The 9,783-nt window shown below is 44.1% G+C and overlaps 1 protein-coding gene and 1 long non-coding RNA gene across 3 annotated transcripts; one reads left to right on the top strand and one right to left on the bottom strand.

Moving 5' to 3' along the window:
• Positions 1–1,881, bottom strand: LOC115131631 (ladderlectin-like). The gene is made up of 6 exons (XM_065020494.1): positions 1,642–1,881; positions 1,497–1,544; positions 1,163–1,275; positions 799–933; positions 527–624; positions 1–307 (listed from the first exon to the last, which is right to left on the bottom strand). Exons 1-5 carry the CDS (start codon positions 1,700–1,702, stop codon positions 601–603), a joined length of 381 nt encoding a protein of 126 aa, XP_064876566.1. The 5' UTR covers positions 1,703–1,881; the 3' UTR covers positions 1–307; positions 527–600.
• LOC115131632 (uncharacterized) lies at positions 531–9,545 on the top strand. 2 transcript variants are annotated; one of them, XR_003863983.2, is made up of 6 exons: positions 531–1,502; positions 7,843–7,949; positions 8,080–8,133; positions 8,270–8,411; positions 8,561–8,604; positions 9,427–9,545. It is a non-coding gene; the product is annotated as an uncharacterized LOC115131632 (long non-coding RNA). The 2 variants fall into 2 exon arrangements; XR_003863982.2 differs by having other exon boundaries at positions 8,048–8,133.
• The last annotated feature ends 238 nt before the right edge of the window (positions 9,546–9,783 follow it).

Below are 9,783 nucleotides of genomic sequence, written 5' to 3'. Positions count from 1 at the left end.
TATTAGGGATATTATTTATTAGTAGCAAAACTTCACTATGGCATTTTACATGATTGGCATCATTGAAAAAATTTGACGACAGCCTATTTACATGATAGAAAATCCCCCTTCAGTTAAATCTCATGCTCGACTATGATTCACAAAATCTATAGGCCTACCATATATTTACATTCTTCAATAATACTGTACAGTTTTAATTACAAAAAAGTGGTTCAGTTGAAGATATGATGGCAGATTTAACACAACCTTTTGGAGCACACAGATGGAAATATAGATCCACATTGAATATCATTCCAGCGTTTTTCACCTAAAGAGGAAACAAGGAATGCCAATTAGCTCTCCACTTGATTGCGAGTGCATGAGCTAGACTGGCAGAAAACATCCTAAAGTTTGTACTGCTGCTGCACGGAAACGGACTCAAAACAGACATTTACATTTCCTTGTCAGACATGTTTTTCTAAACACACTCTATAAATTAAGCTCAATGTCATTTAAGGATATTGGGATAAGAGTTTGATTACTGTACCTCCATAGTTCATCATCATGCATGGCTCTCTGCCACCGACATTATTGGGTTCTCCTGTGAGCCAGTTCCTGTAGTCAAATCTGGAGCCACACTCGGTTCTGTGGGGAAGAAGTGGGCTCAGTGTCAAATAAACATAACCATAGAATACAAAACAATCAAATTGTTGCCAGTAGATAATACATAGGTAAACATGCTCTAATGTAGGCCTACAGTAGAATACTGTTTTTAATATTTCCCAAACTTAGATCTGACATCGTTGATGATCACTCTACCTGAACAGCGTCAAATCCTCCAATCCAGGCAGGGGTAAAGTCTTCTGTCTGTAGTATGATCAACTCTTGCACGAAATGATACTCTTCAGAGCTGTGGATGGAGGCAAGGTTTGCTCCGAAGTGCACACAGTACCGCTAGAGAGAGAGAGGATAGGAACGGAGGACAGAATATAATATCACTTAGATTCTATAATGGATGTTTTTTTTTAACATACTTGTGTTCTTGCCACATGGATGCTTTTCAATGTATAATCCAGTGTGGAACTGCAGCACTGTGATCGGTGATACCTGGTGTATACCTATATTATCAGTCTAATGTGTCTAAAGCCAACAAATGTAAAGGATGCAACAGGTTCAAATGCACCTCAGCATTCATCCACGTCTTGCCGGAACGCACAAACATGAAACACCGTGCCCCGTACTTGAGCCAGCCAGGTGGGCAAGAGTCCCTGCTCCACCTCTCTGCCTTCACCACCTCTGAATGAGACAAGATATGATCAGAACAAACTCATTGAAGCCTAACATTACCAACTTACAAAACTGAAAGCACTGTGTTGATCAACTGGCTTATGTAGAGGAAGGAAATCGGATTTCTTCTTGCACCAGGTTTCAACAATCAGTGTTGTAGTTCCACACTTTCAAAAGCTATTACAAGTTGCTCATTCATTGAAGACGGCGTAACATCATCAAGCACTTACCAGCAGGTGAGCTCTGTTCCATGTGGTTTTCCGTGACAGTTGTAACCTCTGAAGAAAAGAGATTCCATTTTCAAGTAAATCATGTGAGCTCTATCATTTCCGTATGAGGATGACGTGTATTTTCTTGGTTTACTGTGTGTCTTACCTGTTGCACCGCTCAGAGCAAATGCAGCACAGAGAAGCAGGGACATTGTAAACATTGCCATGGTGACGAGATCCCTTTGTTGTTAAAAACAGCACTTAGTGATGAACTGATGATTCCCTCAAAGTTTAATGGAGTAGAATAGGTGGACTAATCGGTTACACTAATGTTTCCTGTCAGAAAGTGTCAAAGTGAATACCAGGTTATCTCTGTCGCTTCTCTTTAGTCAAGCAACAGGGAGCACTTTTATACTGTTGGCTCATATGGCCACAAGGAAACACATTTCCTGTAACTCCATATCAGTTGAACACGGTACAAAGTATCATGTTTGTGAGAGTTGTTAAATGTGATTGCCTACTATATTGGGGCAGAGATTCAACAATAGGAAGAAAATACACATGCAGCATTTATTGAGCAAGTACAGCGGACTGATTAAAAAGTTGCCCTGCTCTCCCGCACAGGCAAAAAAAAAAAAACATGCAGAAAACCCAGACATCTGTGGCATTGTGTTGTGTGACAAAACTGCACATTTTAGAGTGGCTTTTTATTGTCCCCAGCACAAGGTGCACCTGTGTAATGATCATGCTGTTTAACCAGCTTCTTGATATGCCATACCTGTCAGGTGGATGGATTATCTTGGCAAAGGAGAAATGCTCACTAACAAGGAAGTAAACAAATTTGTGCACAAAATTTGAGAGAAATAAGGTTTTTGTATGGAACATTTCTGGGATCTTTTATTTCAGCTCATGAAACATGGGATCCATCACTTTACATGTTGTATTTAATAATATGAATATTTATTTTTCAAATCAAAATCAAATCACATTTTATTGGCCGCATAGACATATTTAGCAGTTGGTATTGCGGGTGTAGCGAAATGCTTGTGTTCCTAGCTCCAACAGTGCAGTAGTATCAAACAATTCACAACAATACACACAAATCTAAAAGTAAAAGAATGGAATCAAGAAATATATCAATATTAGGATGAGCAATGTCGGTGTACGGAGTATAAATATACAGTGCTTTCGGAAAGTATTCAGACCCCTGGACTTTTTCCACATTTTGTTACGTTACAGACTTATTCTAAAATGGGTAATAAATCAAATAAAAATCCTCATCAATCGACACACAATACTCCATAATGACAAAGTGAAAACATTTTTGATTTTTCTTTGCTAATTTATTCAAAATAAAAAACAGAAATACCTTATTTACATACTTATTCAGACCCTTTGCTATGAGACTCAAAATTGAGCTGAGGTGCATCCTGTTTCCATTGATCATCCTTGAGATGTTTCTACAACTTGATTGTAGTCCACCTGTGGTAAATTCAATTGATTGGACATGATTTGGAAAGGCACAAACCAGTCCATATAAGGTCCCACAGTTGGCAGTGCATGTCAGAGCAAAAAGGTAAGAGGACTTGTCTGTAGAACTCTGAGACAGGGTTGTGTTGAGGCACAGATCTGGGGAAGGGTACCAAAAAATGTCTGCAGCATTGAAGGTCCCCAAGAACACAGTGGCCTCCATCATTCTTATATGGGAGAACCAAGACTCTTCCTAGAGCTGGCCAAACTGAGCAATCGGGGGGAGAATGTGACCAATAACCCGATGACCACTCTGACAGAGCTCCATAATTCGTCTGTGGAGATGGGAGAAACTTCCAGAAGGACAACCATCTCTGCAGAACTCCACCAATCAGGCCTTTATGGTACAGTGGCCAGATGGAAGCCACTCCTCAGTCAAATGCACATCACAGCCCGCTTTGAGTTTGCCAAAAGGCACCTAATGGACTCTCAGACCATGAGAAACAAGATTCTCGGGTCTGATGAAACCAATATTGGAGGAAACCTGGCAACATCCCTACGGTGATGCATGGTAGTGGCAGCATCATGCTGTGGGGATGTTTTCAGCGGAAGGGACTGGGAGACTAGTCAGGATTGAGGGAAAGATTAACAGAGCAAAGTACAGAGACCTGACAGAGCTTGAGAGGATCTACATTTACATTTAAGTCATTTAGCAGACGCTCTTATCCAGAGCGACTTACAAATTGGTGCGTTCACCTTAAGACATCCAGTGGAACAGCCACTTTACAATAGTGCATCTAAATATTTTAAGGGGGGTGAGAAGGATTACTTTATCCTATCCTAGGTATTCCTGAAAGAGGTGGGGTTTCAGGTGTCTCCGGAAGGTGGTGATTGACTCCGCTGTCCTGGCGTCGTGAGGGAGTTTGTTCCACCATTGGGGGGCCAGAGCAGCGAACAGTTTTGACTGGGCTGCGCAGGAACTGTACTTCCTCAGTGGTAGGGAGGCGAGCAGGCCAGAGGTGGATGAACGCAGTGCCCTTGTTTGGGTGTAGGGCCTGATCAGAGCCTGGAGGTACTGAGGTGCCGTTCCCCTCACAGCTCCGTAGGCAAGCACCATGGTCTTGTAGCGGATGCGAGCTTCAACTGGAAGCCAGTGGAGAGAGCGGAGGAGCGGGGTGACGTGAGAGAACTTGGGAAGGTTGAACACCAGACGGGCTGCGGCGTTCTGGATGAGTTGTAGGGGTTTAATGGCACAGGCAGGGAGCCCAGCCAACAGCGAGTTGCAGTAATCCAGACGGGAGATGACAAGTGCCTGGATTAGGACCTGCGCTGCTTCCTGTGTGAGGCAGGGTCGTACTCTGCGGATGTTGTAGAGCATGAACCTACAAGAACGGGCCACCGCCTTGATGTTAGTTGAGAACGACAGGGTGTTGTCCAGGATCACGCCAAGGTTCTTAGCGCTCTGGGAGGAGGACACAATGGAGTTGTCAACCGTGATGGCGAGATCATGGAATGGGCAGTCCTTCCCCGGGAGGAAGAGCAGCTCCGTCTTGCCGAGGTTCAGCTTGAGGTGGTGATCCGTCATCCACACTGATATGTCTGCCAGACATGCAGAGATGCGATTCGCCACCTGGTCATCAGAAGGGGGAAAGGAGAAGATTAATTGTGTGTCGTCTGCATAGCAATGATAGGAGAGACCATGTGAGGTTATGACAGAGCCAAGTGACTTGGTGTATAGCGAGAATAGGAGAGGGCCTAGAACAGAGCCCTGGGGGACGCCAGTGGTGAGAGCGCGTGGTGAGGAGACAGATTCTCGCCACGCCACCTGGTAGGAGCGACCTGTCAGGTAGGACGCAATCCAAGCGTGGGCCGCGCCGGAGATGCCCAACTCGGAGAGGGTGGAGAGGAGGATCTGATGGTTCACAGTATCGAAGGCAGCCGATAGGTCTAGAAGGATGAGAGCAGAGGAGAGAGAGTTAGCTTTAGCAGTGCGGAGGGCCTCCGTGATACAGAGAAGAGCAGTCTCAGTTGAATGACTAGTCTTGAAACCTGACTGATTTGGATCAAGAAGGTCATTCTGAGAGAGATAGCGGGAGAGCTGGCCAAGGACGGCACGTTCAAGAGTTTTGGAGAGAAAAGAAAGAAGGGATACTGGTCTGTAGTTGTTGACATCGGAGGGATCGAGTGTAGGTTTTTTCAGAAGGGGTGCAACTCTCGCTCTCTTGAAGACAGAAGGGACGTAGCCAGCGGTCAGGGATGAGTTGATGAGCGAGGTGAGGTAAGGGAGAAGGTCTCCGGAAATGGTCTGGAGAAGAGAGGAGGGAATAGGGTCAAGCGGGCAGGTTGTTGGGCGGCCGGCCGTCACAAGACGCGAGATTTCATCTGGAGAGAGAGGGGAGAAAGAGGTCAGAGCACAGGGTAGGGCAGTGTGAGCAGAACCAGCGGTGTCGTTTGACTTAGCAAACGAGGATCGGATGTCGTCGACCTTCTTTTCAAAATGGTTGACGAAGTCATCTGCAGAGAGGGAGGAGGGGGGTGGAGGGGGAGGAGGATTCAGGAGGGAGGAGAAGGTGGCAAAGAGCTTCCTAGGGTTAGAGGCAGATGCTTGGAATTTAGAGTGGTAGAAAGTGGCTTTAGCAGCAGAGACAGAAGAGGAAAATGTAGAGAGGAGGGAGTGAAAGGATGCCAGGTCCGCAGGGAGGCGAGTTTTCCTCCATTTCCGCTCGGCTGCCCGGAGCCCTGTTCTGTGAGCTCGCAATGAGTCGTCGAGCCACGGAGCAGGAGGGGAGGACCGAGCCGGCCTGGAGGATAGGGGACATAGAGAATCAAGGGATGCAGAAAGGGAGGAGAGGAGGGTTGAGGATCTGCAGAGAAGAATGGGAGAAACTCCCCAAATACAAGTGTGCTAAGATTGTAGCGTCATACCCAAGACGACTCGAGGCTGATATCGCGGCCAAAAGTGCTTCAACAAAGTACTGACTAAAGAGTTGTCGTGGACTATTTCTAACCAAAGGATAGAGACTTTTAGATTTCAAACGTCATTATTAATTATTGCAATAATGGAGCTGGTTGCTGAGAACCCACGAGCAGATTTGGGTCGCAGCTCTTTATAGCAAAGTATATCCTTCTGAATGTTCATGACAAACAACAGATGTGTAGAATTACACAAAGGTACATTGTGCTATCAAGCAGCAGACAGCAAGATTTACATTGCGCCAGGTTTCTGTCTGTAGGTCATTTACTGTTTGTTGATACAGGGTTATTACATTTACATTTACATTTAAGTCATTTAGCAGACGCTCTTATCCAGAGCGACTTACAAATTGGTGCATTCACCTTATGACATCCAGTGGAACAGTAGTGCATCTAAATATTTTAAGGGGGGGGGGGGGGGGGGGGGGGTGAGAGGGATTACTTTATCCTATCCTAGGTATTCCTTAAAGAGGTGGGGTTTCAGGTGTCTCCGGAAGGTGGTGATTGACTCCGCTGTCCTGGCGTCGTGAGGGAGTTTGTTCCACCATTGGGGGGCCAGAGCAGCGAACAGTTTTGACTGGGCTGAGCGGGAACTGTACCACTGAGGAAGTACAGTTCCCGCTCAGCCCAGTCAAAACTGTTCGCTGCTCTGGCCCCCCAATGGCCCCCCTTAACACACAGATACTAACGCAACATGGAACACTGGGTCCTCCTCACAATTTCTGAAGTCCAGTGTTCATCTGCATGTGGGAGAGAAACTGGAGGGAAGGTTCACCTGGCCCTGGCAGACAGGCCAGCATTTCAGACAGGAATCATTCAATGGAATGCAGGCTGTCGGTTTTATCACTAAAGCCATCATAAATCAACTGCCAGCGTTAAGCTGCAGAGGTCCAACTCAGTCCCACAGACACAGATGAGAGAGTACTAATCAAAGCTATTCGATGCATAAACAGTGTTTAAACATAAGCGTGTACCTTTCTACCTTAGGGTCTGAATACTTATGTTATTGTGATATTGAATTGTTTTGTACATTTGCAAAAAATACATTGACATTTTCTTTTTAAAGGTATTGTGTGTAGATTGATGAGGAAAACAAACAATTTAATCAATTTTAGAGTAAGGCTGTAACGTAACAAAGTGTGGAGAAAGTCAAGGGGTCTGAATACATTCTGAATGCACTGTATGTATGGCATGTTTTTGTTTTTGCACCATAGGTTGGGTTTATTGGTGTACCTTGAGATTGTAGCTAAAACGTGAACCCTTGACAGAGATCAAAACAAGCACTGTATCTTTAGTCAGGTGACAGGATTCCTGAAAACACCCACACATACACATCCACATGACTCTGTGTACATTTCCATTCAACTGACTTGTAATCGAACAACACAAACTGTGCACATGATGTATCGGTGTATGCATTCCCATTCAACCCACCTCTAATCCCTAAAGCTAATTCATTTGTTTCAGAACTCCCAAACGCGACACTGTGTAACATGATTTAGGCAGCTCTTGATTGGATATTGCAATTCAACCTAATTTCACAAAGATTAAAGAGATTACTAAAAGATAAAGTGCTTGTTTTTTTTCATCTTTATTGATATTCCATCCTGATCTGGCAGACAGCGAGGAACAATTCCAAAATAACAAATCAAGGGCTCTCATTTTAATCTATGGTGCAGGGAAAAAACATGCCAAAAATATACAATACCAAGTAAAAGAAAAGTCTGACCGTTTCCTTGTGGCCATGTGAGCTAACAGCACAAAAGTGCTCTTCTTTCTCCATCTGAACAGAACCTGCAGAACTAACTTGTGGTTGACTCTAGTGGCTAAGTCCTCTTCTCACCTTCAACACTCTGTGTTGCTGTTTTGATCTCCTTTTCAGTGAGTTCTTTCTCAGAAATGTATTTTAATGTCTTGTTTTCAGAAGCCCATCGTCCTCAGCGGCAGCAGGGCAATGTTGACCATATCTCTTCTGCTCTGTGCGGCCGTTGCTCTGAGTAGCGCAGCAGGCAAGACACAGTAAGACACACAGTAAGACACACAGTATCATGCTTACCACTAGAGTTGACAAAATATTGACACTTTTCTAACTTCAGACAGATCCATTGATGATGTTTTCTGTTATCCAGGAGGCCCTACCTTCACTCTTTTATTGTGACAGTTCTTGTTTCAGAACCTTTATTGGAGGGAAACATGGAGCAAACCCCCCCTATTGGTAAGTGTGTGTACATACGTCAAGATTGCCCTGCAGACATGATTGAAAGTCATCTTTTACATAACTGGCATGTTTATTCATACCTATCCTTTTACGGAACCCTTTCTGGAGACTAATATGGAACATATTCCTCTAGGTGAGTGTGTTATTTATCAGGGAATACCTAGTAGTGGCAGAATGGACAACATGAGCTTCCCATGTCTTTCCCTCCATATGGTTCCATTTCAGTGAGGATATGGATGATGAGGGAAACACCTTTAAACAGAACCCACCTCTTGGTAAGTCTTTACCAGGAACAATCCCTTCACTAGATGCTTCCAGTAAGAGGTGTTCGTGTTAAAAGAGGAGCAGCGATCAAACAGAAATGCTGTGTAAATATTGCTACTGAGAGCTATGATTGAATGCATCCCTTTGTGTTTCACTGTAGAAAGCCTTGAGGAGATGATGGACTTTGAGCAGACATTGCCTCTGGTACGTTAGCGGATATTAATGTTTGCCAGTGAAACATGTCTATAGTTGTTTTGTTTTGCTTGTGACCCCCACCAGTGAGTCAGTCACTGCTATTTGAAACATGCACTTAGAGATATTCATTTATCTCTGTCTTAAACCATGTCCTGTGGGTTCCAATATACCGGAAGCCTGACTCCACACATGAAATAAATATTCCAAGCTAATAGAAAATGTAAATTAAACAATAAGGGGAGGTTTAATATTTTACATGAGGCATGCAGTGCCTGTTAAAAGGCCAACCACTTATAAGGTAACGTCAAACCAAGTAAGTTGATTTCAATTGAACTTCCCCTTTAATTCATAGTAGAGGATAAGCATGATACATCTGCTAGGAGCCATGTCCTTGTATTATCGACAAACACGATGCAGCGCGAGCCAAATTGGAACCAGCCTGTGGGGCATTGGCTCCTGCTTTCTGCCCCCTTAGCTCCTGGAAGGACAGGCAGACAGGAATTCAAATGGACCAGTCGCAGCAACATTGTTCACAATCAACTGCCCCCACACACACTTCTTATTTCGATAAGTGAAGCCTCTTCCTATGAGGGGTGTCTACCCAGACGTACTGCAGATTCATCTACTGACAAATATTTTATCATATGTTACACTTCCCCAGATGCAAAGCCTGCTCAAAGTCTACTGTGGAGTGTACAGTTAAAGACAATAAAACACAATAAATGAAAGCTGCTTTTGCAATGTTCATGGGACAATTCCATTAGTTCTATACCATTTGCCGATCCGAGCTGTACTGGCTCTGACATTTTCTTTTCACATTGTCTTTTCCAGCAACAATTATGGATTGGCCAAATTCAAAACAGGTGCAGACTTGGTAAATGCACACACCAAGTCAAGGGGGTGTGGCTTTCTCCAGCAAAGGATAAGATCTAACAAAAATAAACATCCAAAAAATGTCATCATCAAAAAAGTAATCATCAAGTCTATGTTCTTGGTTTGCTATGTGTCTTGCCTGCTGCACCACTCAGACCAAAGGCAGCAGAGAGCAGAAGAGAAATGGTTGACATCGCCATGGGGATGATGGGGTCCTAAATACTAGATAGACAGTCAGGGGAAAATAATGGCAGAAACAATCAGAATTCAGTGAAAAAAAATAAAATAACAGCAAAGTAAATGGATTATTTACTG

The sequence above is a fragment of the Oncorhynchus nerka genome, linkage group LG7 (genome assembly GCF_034236695.1).
Source record: "Oncorhynchus nerka isolate Pitt River linkage group LG7, Oner_Uvic_2.0, whole genome shotgun sequence".
Taxonomy (NCBI): Eukaryota; Metazoa; Chordata; class Actinopteri; order Salmoniformes; family Salmonidae; genus Oncorhynchus; species Oncorhynchus nerka.
The sequence above is the reverse complement of the archived record's forward strand: the minus strand, read 5'-3'. Positions and strand labels throughout refer to the sequence as shown.